General features: G+C 41.0%; 1 protein-coding gene across 1 annotated transcript in view; it reads right to left on the bottom strand.

The window, feature by feature from the left end:
* The window catches only part of LOC120716596 (glutamate receptor 2-like), a 61,438-nt gene that overhangs the window by 26,493 nt on the left and 15,406 nt on the right, over window positions 1-19,539 (bottom strand). Inside the window, exons 4-11 of the mRNA XM_040004133.1 lie at window positions 19,388-19,509; window positions 16,885-16,959; window positions 7,269-7,322; window positions 6,580-6,738; window positions 5,403-5,570; window positions 3,829-3,933; window positions 3,620-3,727; window positions 594-657 (exon numbers count right to left, since the gene is read on the bottom strand). Of these exons, the coding sequence (XP_039860067.1) occupies window positions 594-657; window positions 3,620-3,727; window positions 3,829-3,933; window positions 5,403-5,570; window positions 6,580-6,738; window positions 7,269-7,322; window positions 16,885-16,959; window positions 19,388-19,509 (855 nt within the window). The remainder of the gene's footprint in view (window positions 1-593; window positions 658-3,619; window positions 3,728-3,828; window positions 3,934-5,402; window positions 5,571-6,579; window positions 6,739-7,268; window positions 7,323-16,884; window positions 16,960-19,387; window positions 19,510-19,539) is intronic.

Here is a 19,539-nt window from a genome sequence, read left to right on the forward strand (position 1 = left end):
AGCCGGTACTCCAGAGAGTAGCGGAGGTGGGAAAAAGTCCTGTCCATCAGCGCTAGTCCTTACCAGTTTCTCTGTGGCAAGTCGAATATTTAAGAGAGTTTCACGATCGTAGATCAGTAGAGAGTCAGCGTTGTTCAATAAAAGTGACAAAAACAATATAAACACGCAGAGCAAAAGTGGATCCGACAGCCGTGGACGGCGAGCCATGCACTCCGGTGCCATCTTGGATGTAAGACTTGGCTCTACGTTACTTTACGTCTTAATGCATGCGCCATCATCCAGGCAAGGAAATCCCAAAGGTTAATTTTGTGCATCTGCACGTAGTGTTGTCATTTAGATAAATGCTTCATCACTCATCCAAGTGACACTTTCTCCCACTGAAAACACTACGTCCACATGGACAGAATCAACCTTTTGGGATTCTGTACTGAACGTCCAGTTTCAGTCAGTCTCAATACAGAATACTGATATGACAATTTTGGTCTAGATTTTTTGGTTTAAATAACAAATAAAATGTTTTACTGTGCTGTAAATAACTTTTCAAACATTTTTTATGAGTATCATATAGACATATAGTACCTGATGTAACGTACCTTCATAACGGTCATTGTCTTGAAACAATTCAGCATTCTTCTTTAGCATCACATACGGTGCTTCCTATATACACAAACACATTGAAATGTTAACAATACAGTAGACTGGAGTATGAATGTGTGTGAGTATAGATAGAAAGCACTTAAAGGCATAAAATAGGTGCTTGTGTAAATGAGTGAATGAGTGCTCAGAGTAGTATCTTGCACAAGGATGTTTGGCATGCAGCAGCCAGGAATCAACCAACAGTCTTCCAATTAGTAGATGAAAAGAACACTAAATAATACAGAATACTGAAATAAAATGCAAGATTATTAAAAATGCTAACTAGAATCCCCTAAACATCTCCAAAACTCAAAACCCTGGATCTAAACCCATGGCACTGTTTGTAACACAGTGGACCATCTCTTAAATTAGATCTCACTTTGTTGTTGTGAGATCATGCAAAATCTTGATGCTGTGTAAAAAATGTACAGACCAATCTCAAAGTAACATTTTACAGCAAAACTCTTAGAGAAGATTGTCTTCAGCTTCTTAAAAACAACATCCTTGAAAAAAATTCAGTCAGCATCACAATACTATGACTGTGTATTAGGTTACAAATCACATCTTAAAAACTGCTTGTATGGTGAATGTTCTATTCTTGCACTACCTCACATAAGTTCAGCATTTCATACAACAGGACATCAAATTCTGGCTGCAGCACTGGGATGGTGTCTGGGACATCTCTGTGGTGGTTTAGACAAACTGTAAGTTTTTTGTTTCCATTGGTGACCGCAGGTCTGTGTAGTCTGGACTGAACTGTGGAGTCTCCCAGGGGACCTATCCTTTTTTCGATTATTTATGGTACCATTTGGTCACAATATACAGAGATACAACATTTCATTCGACTGTATCAAGAAGACTGAGATCCCTCAGCTCAGCTCCAACCAGAAATTAAGTAAATTAATTTAGTAACTCCAGCCTTTGTGGGTGTTATAATGTAACACAGAGCGACAGAGTTTTATGTATGCACTTTCAATGGGCAGTTATTCCTGCTGCAATCAAATCAGAAACCTGATCAAAACATAATCAAGAATTAACAAGCTGAATAATTTAATTTAAGGTGAATAAGAACATAATCATTACAATGAAATAATTCTAATGTTAAGAATTTGTTTTCTGTGCAGATGTGACCTTGAGCTCTGTGTGTGTGTGTGTAAGGAGTTAGACTAAACAATTGTCTGGGTGTGAGTAGAGTAGGCAGAAAGACAGAGAAATAGAAAGGTTTTTTTTTTTTTATCATGAACAACCAGAAAAAGTCGTTTTAAATGTAATGTGACTGCAGATCTTAACAGGTGTTAAAAAGAGAAGACAAGGAAAACAGATTTTTGGACAAAAAGAAGTAATCAGAAATGAAAAATACATAGAATGATAGAGGGAAACCACATATTTCTTTTTAACATGATAAGGAATCATGTTGGTATTATGCAAACTGAAGTATAGTGTTGAATAAACATGACAATTGTAATAAAATAACTTTTGCTATAGAGAATGAGGGGAGGGGAGAAAGAGAAGAGGGAGAACCTCCCTCTTTTGTGAGGTTGTTATAGAATATTCTCCCTTTAAAAATTAAGAGATCTGTCACGGACCCGGCTCCGGGGACTCAGGGTCCGTGAGCAGTGTGGACTATTATTTCTATTATTTGATGTGTGTGTCTTCTGCACGATGCTGTCATGTCTATGTTCCACATGTTGTATGTGTAGGCAGGGTGTGTGTGTATATGTGTGTTTCTGCGGGTGTAGCCATAGCTGGACTGGCCATCGGGCATACCGGGCATTTCCGGTGGGCTGATGGTGATTTTTCGTTTTTATGGGCCGATGGGTTTTTTTTTTTTTTTTCGTTTTTTTCCCGTAACGGTATAAACACTGAAAGGTGGTGGATTGGCCAGATGCTGGGAGATGTGTAAAAATAACTCAGTTGTTTGGTGGTGGTTATTGCGGAGCTTCCACAGATTCAGTAACATTAGCAAGTGGTGGAGGCCAGCAGATGCAACACGCTGGCAGGTGGATGACGGAAAGGCAGGAGGAGCAGAGACCCGAGGCGGTGAACTGAACTTCAGGTAAGAAGTTATGAGCTGCAGTCTATCTGGGTCAGATATAAACCAAGTTTAGGTGGAGTTTATTTTCATTATGCTGACTTTTTACAGTCAGTTACAATAACTCGTACTGCGTACTAGCTAGCATGACGGAATTTCTATACAGCTGGGCGGGTGCTATGATGTTAATGATGTTGAACTTGTTTTATCTTATTTTATTTATAACTTCTTACCTGAAGTTCAGTTCACCTGACATTCTCGGACCAGCGGCCGCTTCGGGTCTCTCCTCTTGCCTCCCTTTTCCTTCATCCACCTGCTGGCTTCCACCACTTGCTAATGTTATTGAATCTGTGGAAGCTCCGCGATAGCCACCACACGAAGTAACGAATAACGAGCCTATCTAAATCCCAGTAACGAGTAACGCGTTCCCGGTTTTGGCATAATAACTAGTTACCGTGCTTGTTACCACAATAATAACGTAGTTACTGTAAGACGCAACACCTGCACAAACAAACACATGGACATGCAAGTTCGTAACAAACGCGTTACTTAATAACGCGTTAGTCCCAACACTGCTGAATGCTTTCGACAGATTTCCATGTGTACATCTGTAATGTCTGTATCATACAAGGCTTGAATAATCTGGTCCCATTTTATCTTAAAGACCTCATAGTACCATACTATTCCAATACAGCACTTCACTCTCAGACTGCTGATGTACTTGTGGTTCCTAGCGTATTTAAAAGTAGAATGCAAGGCAGAGCCTACAGCGTTCATGCCCCTCTTCTGTGGAACAAGATCCCAGTTTGGAATCAGGAGACAGACAGCCTCTTCAAAATTTCATTTTTTCACATTTTGGATCATCTTTACTACTGCACTATTAGAGAATAGAAGACAGAAAACGTTTGACATTGACTGACATGGTCAATTGTAACTCTATTCATGGGTTACCAGTATCGTTGTAACGATGACAGTCTTATTTTCCATTCCCATTGTGTCATTTGGGTAAAGGTCTGACTTTGTCAGAACCATCTTATCCACCTCATTCCAATACCCAATCTGTGAACAGACACAAGTAAGGTTATGCAAATATCTTGCACATACAAGCTAGAAAATGTGTTCTAATGATACATATTATGGCAACCTGATGTTTTAGTTACCTTAACAGGTCCATTGTTCCTAAGCTCCATGATTGTCACCGAATAGTTGATCCTTTTCCCGTACTGGTCAAACTGTATATTCCCTGTTAAACCATCTACATGCACCTGCATACACATTATTTGAATTATTAATGGCACAGCTTAAGAATGAAATTCAGTCAATTAAATTACAAAAATTAAAATGAAAATAGGCACTTTCTGGATCTCATGCACACCCACACCTCATGCACACCTGATGGCTATAGTAGGATAAGTTAACAAAGGGCAACCCTACTTTTGGTCATCTCCACTGGTACCTTCACCACACACTACTTCCACTCAAACAAATGACTGATTGTGTTGCTAAAACAATTTTCAAATGATTGCGGGAGTATGGGGTGTCTGGCCCATTGCTACGGGCCATTCGATCCCTATACAACCGTTGCAAGAGCTTGGTTCGCATTGCCGGCAATAAGTCGGACTCGTTCCCGGTGGGTGATGGGCTCCGCCAGGGCTGCCCTTTGTCTCCGGTTCTGTTCATAATTTTTATGGACAGGATTTCTAGGCGCAGCCAAGTGGCGGAGGGCTTTCGCTTTGGTGGCCTCAGAATCTCATCTCTGATTTTTGCAGATGATGTGGTTCTGTTGGCTTCATCGGGTGAGGGCCTCCAGCTCGCACTGGAACGGTTCGCAGCCGAGTGTGAAGCAGCGGGAATGAGGATCAGCACCTCCAAATCTGAGGCCATGGTTCTCAGCCGGAAAAGGGTGGAGTGCCCACTCCGGGTCGGGATGAGTTCCTGCCCCAAGTGGAGGAGTTCAAGTATCTCGGGGTCTTGTTCGCGAGTGATGGGAGAAGGGAGCCGGAGATCGACAGACGGATTGGTGCTGCAGCTGCAGTAATGCGGACGCTGCACCGGTCCGTCGTGGTGAAGAGGGAGCTGAGTGTAAAAGCGAAGCTCTCAATTTACCGGTCGATCTACGTCCCTACCCTCACCTATGGCCATGAGCTGTGGGTAGTGACCGAAAGAACGAGATCGCGGGTACAAGCGGCAGAAATGAGCTTCCTCCGAAGGGTGGCTGGCCTCTCCCTTAGAGATAGGGTGAGAAGTTCGGCCATCCGGGAGGGGCTCAGAGTAGAGCAGCTGCTGCTCCACATCGAAAGGAGCCAGCTGAGGTGGTTCGGGCATCTGACAAGGATGCCCCCTGGGCGCCTCCTGGGTGAGGTGTTCCAGGCATGTCCCATCGGGAGGAGGCCCCGGGGCAGACCCAGGACACGCTGGAGAGATTATATCTCTCGGCTGGCCTGGGAACGCCTTGGTATTCCCCCGGATAAGCTGGAGGAGGTGGCTGGGGAGAGGGAGGTCTGGGCCTCTTTGCTTAGGCTGCTGCCCCTGCGACCCGGCCTCGGATAAAGCGGATGAAGATGGATGGATGGATGGATGGATTTTCAAACATTAAATTTTAATAGCTTTTGACAAGTAACCAAATAAAAGACAGCAAGATTTTTCAACAACATCTCTGATCTAAACTCTTACACCTAGCTTTTATGATTTCTTCTTTGTGCATTCAAACTAAAGACATTCAAATCCTTTTTACCTGTTTGAGGGCACGCTCAATTTCCACCCCTTGCGCCCAGGGCACTGCTGGATTAGCTAGACAGTCCCCACTGTTGCCACGACGACTTATATCTATTCTTTGCTTGTGCAGGAATCGGAATGCCTCAGTCATCACATGGACTGCATCATAGGTGAGGGCTGAAGTATACTGAAGGACAAAAATAATGGCAAAAAATATAGTTTGGGGACATTTTACTTCATTTAACAGTTGCAATAAAGGCAATGCTGCAAGGCACCAACTGGCCAGGTGTCCAACCAGGGAGCTGTCTGTTAAGGAATTCTAACCTATGTCAAAATGTCTGATGTTGACTGTGAATCTCATAGAATTAACACGAAATTTCAGGTGAATGGATCAGTTTGAAAGGCAAAAGGCACCTGCAGGTGACGACGTATCGTCGACATTGTTGTGTTTGTTGGGGAGAAAACTTACAAACATACAGTACAGCACTTCAGAGTCACACTGACAGCGATTGAAGATTTATGTAAATTTGACAAGCTGAACGCATTCTGTACTGTCAGGAGACACGGCACAAGATTGACTGATATTAAAAAAAAGCATGCAAAATTGCAAACACACAAAAAAAAAAATATGCGAAACAGCGAGACCGCAAATGGTGAACCACGATATAGCAAGGGACCACTCATCAAGCATCAGCCAGATCTTTCTAACATAGGTTAGAATTCAAGGGATGAAACTATGACAAGGTTTCATCCCTTGTCATAGTACAGACTACATATGGCATGAACTAACGAGCCTCCAAGCTGACATTTTTTATGTTGAATGTGGTGCAGTATTTTATTTGCCAGCTAAAGAGAAGGCAAAGAAGCTCTCAAACCCATTGATCATTTTCATATATGTCTCAGTCTAGCCTGAAATCTTCTAGAATTCCCTAGAAGTGCTACAGGTGTGACTTTTAATTTTAATGCACACCTAAGTCATGTACAACTCACTTTGATTAACTCAAGCTGTATGTATTATACTTGTTTATGTATTATACTAAAGATTACTTGATATTAGAATACATTTTTGCTGGCCTGATTCTTAGACCATCTCCCGGCAATCTTAATCCATTTCTTATAGCATATAACTTTTGCTGAAATAACTAAAACTCCACTAAATTAAACAAAAAAAAGATTGTTGGATGTCCAAATCTTACTCTAATCCTTATATCAGCTCCAGGATACTCCTTTTCTTCCAAAGCCTCCCATCGCTGATCAAACTTTGCCACCACAGGATCATCAAAATCTACAATCTGAAAGCCAGACACATTTGCACCTCCATACTGGATTTTAGAGAGGTCACCATCCACAAAACCCTGGAACAAGATCAACAAAATATACAATTACTGAAATTTACAAAAAGTTTATTTAATACTAATATGCAAACACTATTTTCTTCTAAGATCTCATGGAGCCTTGATCATGCAGAGCAAATGATGTGCCTCCAGCTATTTTTCAGAGATTTACTTAGAGCAAAGGTGTTAAACATAAGGCCAGAATCAGCAACATCTAAAAATACTGTTGAATGACACTGAGAATAGTCACAAAAGCAATCTAGTCCGCATGCCAATAGATATGGAATGAGTTATGACTAGTATACTCAGCAACTACTGCTCTATTATATAAATTGCAGTAGTGCAAGCAAAAGGTAGTCTTCTCACAGCATGTCTAAATGTGACTGCCTGCTTTAGAATCCCAGTTACTAAGTGTAAACCTGTTATTAGATCCTAATCTAAACTGAGTTATGTAAACCGCTGTTATTGTTAAACAGTCATACATAAATAGCCTGCAGTACATACATAAATATACTTGGTCAGCCTCATTTAAAGACTGGAAAATGACTCACCAAGTTTGCGATGATATAGTGATATCCTTTCACGTGCCTGCCTATAGTGATCACCTGGTGAATAAGAGGAAGAGGTTATGTCAGCAATAAACAACAATTTTAAATGGTCAACAGGTTAATTATCCTAACCCAGAAAGAAACACTAGATGCTTCAATTCACTGGAGAAAAAAAATCATAATTTTTGGAGATACATGGTATGTAATTTTATTTATATAACACTTTTCTACTCTTACTAACCAGTCATAGAACATCACATTTTCCCTGTGCTTTCAAGGAGCACTTTATTGTAATACCTCAAAGCACTTCATTATCCTCACATTCATGGTTAATTCAGAATCACTAAGTAACCTAACATGCATGTCTTTGGAACTGTAATAGAAAATCAGAGTACATGGAGGAAACCTATATAGGCACAGGAAAAACATGCAAACTCCATAGTAGGGTTGTCACAGTGTTAGAATTTCATGCTCCATGAGTAATTGCATATGAGAGCATGAGGGTGGGAATGGATGTTTGTATCTGTGTGTGCCTGTTTGTCTGTGTCCATATGTCAGGTCGGGTATCAGACGCCACCTCTCTGGGGACATCCCAGGTTCTCCAAGGTATGGAGGCCTATCTTCCCCACCACTTCCCCTGCCAGTGGCGGACGCCCTCAGACATCGATGCGTTGGTGGGTCTTTGTGTCCGGGGATGGGCGTCCAGGTACACACCGGCTCACTCCTTCGTGGCTTCTTATCGGGGCCTGGAGCCTGGGGCTCGCTCGGGCCACTTCGGGGGTGGGGTGCCCTCAGCCTCTCGGTCACTCTGGCGCAGCTGGCTGCCGGCGGAGCTCACGGGCACGTCACTGCAACCTTCTGCTCCGCGGCTTCTGAGTGAGCCCTCAACTGGGACTCTCCTCAGCTCTTTCTGGGATAGTGGCATGGCTGCCCCTCTGTTGGTCTTCCTTGGTCTCTTGTGTTCTGAGGGCCTCTGGATGTCTGGAGTTTTGATCTCCTCTATACCTGTTTCATGCCCTGGTGGACGGGGCTGTGGCTCCCCACACCCTCTAGCACAGTGGTTCCCAAACTTTTTTTGATGGGCCCCCCTTGTTTTACAAAAAAAATGTTCGCCCCCCCCCCGGCGTGCACGTGCGCACGCACACACACGCACACATCCTCCAACCACACACACCCATATTTTGCTCCATTGTGGTTTATTTCACACCTCAAACATTTAGTAAACAATTAAGCAAATACAAGTAATCTGCAATAAATTACAGGTAGTAAGAAAATAAACGACTAACTCTTTTACGCTACGTCCGCACCTACACGGGTATTTTTGAAAACGCAGCTGTTTCTTCCACACGTAAACGGCGTTTGGAATCACTGAAAACTGAGATTTTTTAAAACTCCTTTTTTGCGTTTACGTGTGGACGAGGAATACAGAGTTCGTCACCCAACGTCAAGAGTATGTGCCTTTTTTCACATCACGCTGTGCGCCACGTTATTGCTTACATGAGATGAATTGCAGAACGGCAGATAGAGACAAAATACTGTTAATCTGACTATCTGCAGGTTTTACACGCTTACATAAACACGCAGTTACTGTCCCTCCATTTATAAAGGCAGAGGCGTCACGGTGTGATTATTTTACGTGTAGTTGTTTTTTTTCCTGTGTAATAATATTCAACATTGCTATCAATACATTTTTCAAAAAATGCCTCTCTGTGCAAAATAGGTTTAAAAACATAAACAGCTGTGGGATACTGTTTGTCCGGGATTTGAACCGGGGGAACAAATCGTGGCAGGATCAGCCTGATATTATTTATATCCCACTGTAACTTTACTGTATAAAGTATAGTATAGTATGTATATCTTCAAAATGTCAGCAGTAGTTGGTCATTACAAGAAGTGTTTGTGAACTAAAAATCACGAATGTGGGATGCTGTTTGTCCATGATTTGAACAGCCCAGCTTGTGCAGGGAAAACCAATTCTGCAGGGGAGACCTACCTTGGCACTTGTGCAGGTGAAACCAAAGGGCAGATATGCTTCACCATATTTTCTAGTCTTTGGCTTGAATGAAGTTGGTTTGGAAACATATTCAGCGATGCTTCATCTCCTGCTTTGCGTTTGTGTAGGTGCCCGTGCTAGCAGTGTCCAAGCATTTTGTTCCCCCCCCCCTTTTCATCCCGCGCCCCCCCTGCCATGGCCCTGCGCCCCCCCCCCCCAGGGGGCGGGCCCCACACTTTGGTAAGGTCTGCACTAGCAGATCATTACATGAAGGAACCTTTTATAAACTAGCGCGTCCATGCTCACAGGTGTACACACGGGTGATCACACACACAAACGACACCCTTTTTGGCTCCTACCACAAAGCACACTGTGCGCTGTCGATCTTACGTGCTGCACAATAATGTTTAATATTTAGTATTTACCGTTATATTCCCATATATCATCGTGATGTTGTTTATTCTATTACTCTTGTTTTCTTTTTTCATTCTCAACAGGTGAAATTAAAAAAGTATCTACTGTTAGCTAGTTTATTGTGATGATGTTGTTTTTATTATGTTGCTCTTTGTTGTTTGTTTTCTCTTCTGTTTCTGTATGTGCATGTTCATCTTACCTGCCATGATGCCTGACACGCAGTGTTGGGGAGTAACAGAATAAATGTACCGGCATTACGTATTTAAAATACAAAATATGAGTAACTACAGTTACAGTTACCATTTAAAAAGGTGGTATTCAGAATACAGTTACTTTGTTGAAATAAATTGATTACACGGCGGTCTTTTCCTGTTTAATATGTTAGGCTGTCCCCTCTCTATTTTTGGTAATTTCACACCGGTGTAAATCCAAACAAAACATGCATTAAGAGGCTCTAATGCCTGTCTCTCAATCTCGCGGCCAATGTCACCTCTACTTGCAGCCCCCATTATGAAGAATTATTGTTCAAAAAATTAATTAATATGAAGGCAATAGGCAGAGTGTTACAGGCATAGAATGTAGCCTTATGGGGAGTGTAGCCCAGTTGTAAGTAAGCTATTAAGACTCTGTGTTTGTTTTTTTTTTCTCCGAAACAATAAGTTCAGTTGGAGCAGCCTTTCAACGCCTCTCTCTGTCTCTCGCTAGCAAAGTTAACCCAGAAAACAAAGTAAAGCTAGTTTTCAGCTACAAGCCTGACACAGAACCCGACGTATTAGCCAGAGTTCCCTTTACTACGGTTTGGAGCCACGGACCTGTTTTACATACGCCTGAATAGTTTTCTATATGAGATCGCTGCAAAAAGTGCAGCCTTACCTAATATTCACCCTACTGTTACTCATTTATATTAAGATTTAAGCATCTAGTTGATATTGGTATGGCAAATAGCCTTCAGTAATAGTAATAAATCACACAGCAATAGTACATTCGTGTAGTTGTAAAAAGCATGATAATATATCTGAATACTTTGGATTATATAAGTAATCCAAAGTATTCAGGATATGTTACTCTCATTGAGTAATGTAAAGGAATACGTTTACAAAATTCATTTTGAGGCATATATTCTGTAATCTGTAATGGAATACATTTTAGAAGTAACCTTCCCAACACTACTGACACAAGCTTGCATGTGGTGCCAAGGCAGGTTATTGGCCAGTAGTTGGATGGGACTGGTCACTTTTGGGGGTCCCTGGGGATCAGGAGTGTCTTGCCTTTAGTTAGCCATTCTGGGTGTCTCTCATCGACTAGCAGCTGGTTCATTTGCACTGCCAGATGCTCATGGAGTGGAGTCAGCTTCTTTAGCCAGTAGGCCTGCTGTCCAACTCTTCATACTGGAGACCCTTTTTTGGATATCTGTCACTGTGACAGTTACTGGACTCTGTTCAGGGAGGTTGTTGTGGTCTGATCTTAGATCCACTAGCCACTGAGCATTGCTGTTATGGGTTGTGTCTTTCTCCCATATGCTCTTCCAGTATTGCTCCATCTCCAGCCTTGGATGGTTCTGTGGAGAACAGCTGGTTTATTCTCCTGCCTTCTATCTCTATACCTTTTCATGCAGCTGACTAAGGCTGTGAGTCTTTGATTGGCAGTTTCCAAGGCCTCAGATATGGAAAGCTTGCTGTACTTCTTAGCCACCTTCCTTCATTGCACCTTCCTGCAGCTCCGGCAGCTGGCTAACCTCACTCCGTGCTACCTTTATTTTGGCCTCTACTCTCCTTCTCCATGGAGGGTACCACTCCTTGTGGTTGTTCAACTTGTAGCCAAGCATCTCACCAATCACTGCTGCCATAGTGTAGCACAGCTGGTTAGTCTCTGTAATGGTTGCAGTAGGTATTGTCTGTATCCCTGCATTCAGACATCTAGTCTTCTGAAGGTACTTCATGTGATCTTGATAACCAGCTACAGAGGATCCATGTTTCAACCTTTGCCAAGATCCTATCACTCAGGTCAGTTCCTTTCGCACTCAGTGATCCTTCTTCCATCACACTTGGAGCTTGGTACCCAGTCACGGGTGGGGGTGATGATACCTCCCCCTTGACCTGTCGCTCTTGCTCCCCCTTGCAGTAGCATTTGTGTTGTACCTCGTCAATCTCTAGCCTTGAGAGGAGTTTCTTCTTCCAAATTTTGGAACACTGAGCTAGTAGTCATTTCGCTGTCAATCTGGATGCTGGATATCCATCCACTCTCGTTTCATCTTCATCACCCTTTTACATAGCAACAGATTTTTCCAATTATCCTGCCTTACCTGAAGCATGTCAGTGCCGTATACTAAAAAAATAGCTCCAACACCAAACTTCACTGTTGGTAGGTTTTTTGGGTGATAAGGCATATAGTTAGGGCTGAATCAGGTGACCCTAAATCCTCCCTTAGTTATACTGCATTAGGTGTAGGCTGCTGGGGGATTCCCATGATGTACTGAGTATTTCTTCTCCAGTCACCTTTCTCCCTTACTATATGTCAATAGACCTCTCTGCATGGAATCATACTTGTTATTAATCTCTGGCTCTCTTCCACAGCATGTCTTTTGTCCTGTCTTCCTTCTCTCACCTAATCGGTCAGGACAGATGTCCACCCCTCCCTGAGTCTGCTTCTGCTGGAGGTTTCTTCCTGTTAAAAAGGAGTTTTTCTTTCCCACTGTTGCCAAAGTGCTTACTTGTAGAGGGTCATATGATTGGGTTCTTCTCTGTATGTATTATTGTAGGATCTACCTTACAATCCACAGAGTTTAATTTTGGTCTCTTTCTGACCACTCTCAGTATTTCACAGGCTTGCCTAAATGTTGTTCAGAACCTTTAAGCATGCTTCAACATGTTTTTCCTTCAGCAGTGAATACTTGAATGGTGAGCGTGCATACTGGCCATGGTGGTTGAGTGCACTACTTATTGTTTTCTTTTAAATAGTACCTGCTGATTTCAAGTCTTTCTGTAGCTCTCTTCAACCGGTCCTGCCTCTTAGACAACTCTCCAAAAGTGCTCACTGGGACCTTTAGTTGTTTAGAAATTTTTCTGTAACCAATGCCATTAGCTGGTGATTTCAGCCGGTGTCACGACTTTCTATCTGTGTCATTTCTTATTATTACACATAATTTATGGACATATATGATCTGATTTCTTTGCATGTATGGATTAGAGTGTTACAGACATCTGGTCATGTCATGTCATGTCGATAGCACGTTTAGAAATATATCTATTTAAAAAATTGGTTTTGTCTTCATTACATTTTACATTACATTTTACCAGGTGAATATTTCCCCAAAATGCAAAAAGAAAATATTTTTAACATGAAATTCTTAGCCACAAACATGTATGTGTTTTAAACCTAACTTGAATTATAAGACAGCTCTGGGGCAGTAGGTCGGGAAGGTATTGAAGATGAAACAAATGCTCATATTTAACAATTTTTTTCACAGTTATTATGCAAGTAAATGTGGATACTCCAGAATTTGTTTCTTTTCAGATTAAACTGCTGATAATTTTATTTTTCTGGTACAAAGTTGAATGAAAAATCTCCGTGTTTTATTTTGTATTATTGTGAGATATAACTATCAACAATTCAGAAATTGCCACAAGTTGCATTTTGCAATGAGAAGTTTTTTTTTTTAATTAATGTGTGTTCAAATAATGGATTTTAAAGGAATACTTAATTTTTTTAATATTTTAATTACCCAATACTTAAACTTTCCTTAGTGTAGCTGCCAAATTACATTTCATGTTCAAGCATTGCTGCAGATTTAAAATTGGAGGTGGTTCAGCAGATTTAAAAAAAAAAAAAAAATTTAAAAAAGAGAGGAAGGCACTCACATCACTTAGTGATGACAACAACATTATCATCCTTCCAGCAGACAAGGGTAGGTGCACAGTATTGCTAAACCAGAAAGACTATTATGAAAAGATCTTGTCACTACTCAGTGATGAAAATACTTATGAGCCCCTGAAACGAGACCCAGGGAGTGGCTGCAGGAAGAGGGTAATAGACTGTCTGAAGCAGTTAGAACAAGACAAGGCTATCGACCGGACCTCATACCACAGGCTATACCCAGGGGAGTCTACACCAAGTCTGTATGGTTTACCGAAAATACATAAACAGGGTGCACCTTTAAGACCGATTGTCTGCATGATCAACTCTGTGACCTATAACATCTTTAAGTTTCTGGCTTCGATCCTCAACCCGCTGGTGGGCAGCTCTGAACACCACATCCAGAGCACCCTGGATTTTGTTGAGAAGGTGAGAGATGTCATTATGGAGGCAGATGAAACCATGGTCTCGTACAACGTTACATCTCTCTTCACTTGCATCCCAGTCACGGAAGCGTTGGAGATAGTGCGTATAAGAGATTACAGTAAGACACCAACCTCAGCAACAGGACCACTCTCAGCATCGACCAAGTGTGTTTGCTTTTGGAACTGTGTCTTCATTCCACCTACTTCACATACAAGGGTCAGTTCTACAGGCAGAAACATGGGTGTGCCATGGGTTCCCCAGTTTCACCCATTGTGGCCAACTTGTACATGGAAGAAGTGGAAAAGAGGGCTTTGCTATCCTACCCTGGAACACCACCAAGCCATTGGTTCAGGTATGTGGATGACACCTGGGTGAAGATCAAATCTCAGGACGTACTACTTTTCACGGATCACATTAACTCGGTGGACCGACACATCAAATTCACCAGGGAAGATATGAAAAGTGGCAGGTTTGCCTTCTTAGACTGTGAGATTTCCATCAGTAATGGGGGACATCTAAAAGCTGACGTGTACCGTAAACCTACACATACGGATCAGTATTTAAAGTTTTACTCTCATCATCCACTGGAGTACAAATTGGTTGTCAACAGAATGCTACAACACAGAGCAAACACAATCTCCACTGACACAGCGGCCAGGGAGGCAGAAGAACATCACATCAAGAAGGCCCTGAGTAAATGTGGTTATCCCAGCTGGACTTTTGTCAAAGCTGGGAAGGCTCCTAAAGAAAGCTCCGCCAATCCAGGAGAGAAGGACAACCGCTGCCCAAGCGAAAACCTGTAGTGATCCTGTACGTGTCAGGAGTATCGGAACAGTTGAGACGCATTTTTTCTAAACACCGTGTCTCTGTGGGTTTCAAACACCTCAAAAAATGCTGCGCCAAAAATTGGTCCACCCCAAGGACCAATTAGGACATTAGGACATTTACGTGAAAAGGGAAAGACCATCTCTGAATCGAGGAGGGGCCCTAAGGGTACATCTTTCGCCATCTTACAATGCTGTGATTGCAGCCATTCCCCAACACTCTGTGAATGGTACTCATGGCCATTGATCAGTGGGTTTTGCTCAGTGGTTGTTGATCAATGGTCATGAGAATTTGCATAATTATGATTAAGGAACTGACCTCCCAGCCCATTGTTCCTTCAGTGGGCTGGTTTCAGTCATTATGCAAATGTACTGTTTATAAGATTGGGGAAACCTGCAGTCAGCTGAGACTGAAGAAGTCACTTGGATGAGTGACGAAACATTTCTCCCACAAAACGCTACGTCCAGATGAACAGAATCAACTTTTGGAATAAACAAAAAAAGTTTATCTGAAGTCTCACTTTGCTTCTGGTGATTCGACACATAATTTTTCATCACTGATCAAATAGAGTTGGTAAGATATACCACCACTGTTTCTGTCTAGTTGATAGTAGACTTTTCTCTCCACCTATCTGGGACTGTAAGAGGAACATGTTGCAGAAATAGTTGTGTTATATTGTTGAATGATCACTGTCTATTAACATTACAGATTACAACACTTTGCAGAACTAATAATACTTGCTGCCTAGCTCCCACATTAAGATTATTATTTTATTATTGGAAATAGCCGCTACTTTAATGCTAACTTAACAGACGGGTAATGTGGCTCTTGAATAACTGCTACAAGTTTAACAGTTGTGTGCAGTAGCCAAGTTAATGTTTATGATAACTGTTTAATACATTTTTTTTAGAAACACGAGCTTTAGTGACCTTTCAAAAGTCTTCATGACCCTAATAAACTTTTTTGGTTTGTAAAAAGCTTTCAGACTCAGATAGCACGTCTGGTATCAATACTACTGCTAATGTGTATCCAATAGCTATTTTGATTCATATCAGAGTATTGATTTCTATTGTAACCCTACTCCACAGAGTAACAGTGCTAACAACTGTACCACCATGCTATCCGTATAGTAGCTTCTATTTAGCTACTTTTCTTTGTAATTTTTTTTTTGTCTTCTGTGACAGAGATGCAACATATAGGGTTCATACAAATATTTAAAATCAGTCAAAACAAATCCCCTCCCCCAGAATTAACTGACTGTTTTTTATGCATTTGTCATATTTTCAAAATGTTTAACAGCTTGTGCTTTGCAGATTTAACTTGCAGCATTTGCAGATGTCATGAGCAACATGCCCAGTTCTGATAATTGTGACATTATCAAAATAGGGTTTTCCAAATGATTATCATGAGCTGGTACCGTAAAGCAGTTAGCAGATAGGGGTCTAATTTTAGTTTTGATCACAGTTTTGATCCAGCCAATCAAACCAAGCTGAAAAAGAAAATCCAACTGTTTTCTAGATTATCATCATTACAGTGTAAGTTAACACTAATAATTATGTAGCAGCCATCTGCATGTGAACAGTGAAAGTTCTACGCGATATCATTTTGCTAACCATGTAGAAAAGACAAATACTGGATACTAAGCACACATCATTTCCATTGTTTGCCATCTGATGATGGAAACAGGCCAACAGTACTTACCGAAGAGGAAATTAACTCTGCCAGAATAGAATTTGAAAGATTTCAAAACAAGTATAGTAGTTTCATTTAATTGTTATTTAAGAAAATTAAAATGACACAGATACCATCATGACTAGTTCATGTCTGGTCTGGTATCACACCTAAAAAACATCCAGGATAACCACAATACTGTTGGTTTCACTGAACAAAAGTCTCCAATAGTATGTTTTGCATAGTTTCATTACTTCTTTTACACAGACACACGCATATAGAAATATTATCAGTTGACTCTGAGTTGGTTGGATGAGAGACATTCACTGTTTTTTAAGGAATGCCCAGTAAAGAATGGATCTATAGAATCAGCTTCATTTTTGATGGAGAGAAAATATTGCTCATACTGGTAGCAGCAGTAACAAGATAAAAATCAACCTGCTCCATGATGTCTTTCACTTTATCTTGTTCGCAGTCCAGTATGATGCGTCGTTCCTTACGGATCTCCAGGTCCTAAAAAAATAAGACAAGCATCCAACATTATTACACAGTCTTTAAAGATTTGTGTGCTCACAGTACAAGATCAAATTGCATCTTCCTGAGGTGCAGTGCTGCCACATACTGCTTGACACCATAGGTTAGACAAAGATATTTATTATAACTAGCTACAAAACCCTGAAAAGCTTTCTGGAAAAGACAAACTAAAAGCTTAAGCTTATTTTAGTATTTAAAACAAGCATATGTAAAAACAATAGATAACATCAAAGCAAAGTATACTCTACAATGCTGTACAGCTGCTACACTGAACAGCTGACAAAGCCCTTTTCCCAAGACATCACAGACCAAGTTTTGGTCAGGACCCATAGGCTTCAAATTGTAAGGCACTAGCTACTGTGTCAGTATGTGGTGGGAGTGGGAATGTGCTGAGCTAACTTTAGAATAAGTGCATAAAAGCATGTTTTTATTTTTTGAGGTTTTTTTTATGTCCTTTCAATCAGCGATCAGAATTATTGTCTAAACACCAAGAAAAGTGCCCAACAGATTTGTTTTCCCAAGTAGACCATTACAGCTATTGCTATACGGTCCACTTAATTGTCATATTTGTTTTTATTATTATTATTATTATTATTATAAGTTTTTATTTAATTTTCATTTTGAGTTATTACAATCAGAATGGACAGGACCGGGGGACAGGAAAGAGAAAGAAAGAGAGGTTGGGAAGAGAGTTAAATGAAGGAGAGGGGAAGAAAAATAGAGGAAAAGAGGAATAGTGAGAGAAAAGACACTGAAAATCTGCTTGATCACCTGCTGAGAGAAAAAAAAGACAACCAAAAAGAAGATAACACAGTAGGGAAACCACAGGTAAATAATAAATATTGAATGTTACTGAGCAGCATACAGTACTAATAATGCGTGAAATGTTTAGAGGCATCAGCCAACCAAAATAGTGTGTGTCTGTGAGTACCTGTTTGTACACCTGTGTGCACACCTGTGTGTGTGAGCGCGCTTATGTTCATAGGATTTCTCCATGTAAGCATCTAATAGTGGGTATTGGAAGCCATAGCTCTGCCCCCCAGGTCATGATGCAGGACAAAAAAACATCCATCCATCTGCTTCCGCTTTTTTCAGGTCGTGGGTGGGGGCTGGAGCCCATCACAGCTGTCTTAGGGTGAGAGGCAGGGTACACCCTGGACAGGTCACCAGTCTGTCGCAGGGGCTAACACACAGAGACAGACAACCATTCACACTCACATTAACTCCCCTTTGGGCAATTTAGAGTTTCCAATCAACCTATCCTCACTAACTGCATGTATTTGGACTGTGGGAGGAAGCCGGAATACCCGGAGAGAACCTACGCAGACACGGGGAGAACATTCAAACTCCACACAGAAAAACCCCAGCCTAATGGTGGAATTGAACTCAGGAGCTTCTTGCTGTGAGGCAACAGTGCTGTTTGGCTTCTCTGAGTGTTTAGTCCATTTTAAATTCTGTTACCTTCTGTTAACCTACTTTCATGTGTTCCCTGGACTCCTAGACTCTGTTACCTTTCCTTCATGGAATTCCTTTTGGACTGCTTCCGCTACTATTTATTGTACATAATAAAGATGGTTTTTTTTCTGGAAAAATCATCATTCCAGAAGAGGGTTGTATATGATGAATGGAGGGTCCTTCACCAAGAGGAAGAGGTGGCTGTAGCTCAGAAGGATGCCCAGGCCATCAACTAATAAGAAGGTTGGTGTTCTGATCCCTGGCTACTCCAGTCTGCGTGCCAAATATCCTTGGGTGACATACTAACTACAAGTTGCTTTCTGATGCATTCACTGGAGTGTGAATGTTAGTAGTTAGGAAATAAAATGCTCAGATGCTCAGCACTATATGAGGACATTTTGCTTTTTAGATATTGATAAAATGTTTTCATATAGCTGGATTAATGTGACTATTTTATTTTCATGTCAAATAGTTGGACTGAGTGCTGGTGAAAAAAAGACTTGTTTTGTAAAAACACTTTTTTGAGAATTGTGAACATGGTTTAAATAAAATAACTGAAAAAACCATATGGAGTTATTTCAACATTTATCCACTGAACTGTGAACAAAAAATAAAAAGACTGAATTCTTGGAACAATTCTCCAACTCATTTTAAGAGAAAAAAAAAGGAAAGAGAAGCTTGTTTGTTATAATCTAACCAAAATAACTTAAATATTTTGGACTGTGTCATTTGCTAAATTACTATGACATAGTCAGGATTTTCACATCAGGCCAACTGCAGTGCATGTGCTTGCCAAAGAATAAATAACATAACAGAAGACACTGTTGAAAATGCTGGTTAGCAGCCTAAACTGATGAAAAAGCTGTTATGACCAAAACTTTAAATTTGTGTCTAAAATTTGATTTTCTCCGTCTCTCTCTTGCATTCCAATATAAGAGCAGAATACCAGTACCTGAAACAGGGACCGGTAGGCTTCATCCTTTCTCTCATCTTTCAGGTTTCCTACATTTATTGCAGTGACGACCCATTTTTTCTCTGCTGCAGTGTCCAGTATTACCTGAAGAGTCGAAAGACCTACACACACAGAGTCTCATTATTAATAAT

Source organism: Simochromis diagramma, unplaced genomic scaffold (genome assembly GCF_900408965.1).
Source record: "Simochromis diagramma unplaced genomic scaffold, fSimDia1.1 OVJJ01000565.1, whole genome shotgun sequence".
Taxonomy (NCBI): Eukaryota; Metazoa; Chordata; class Actinopteri; order Cichliformes; family Cichlidae; genus Simochromis; species Simochromis diagramma.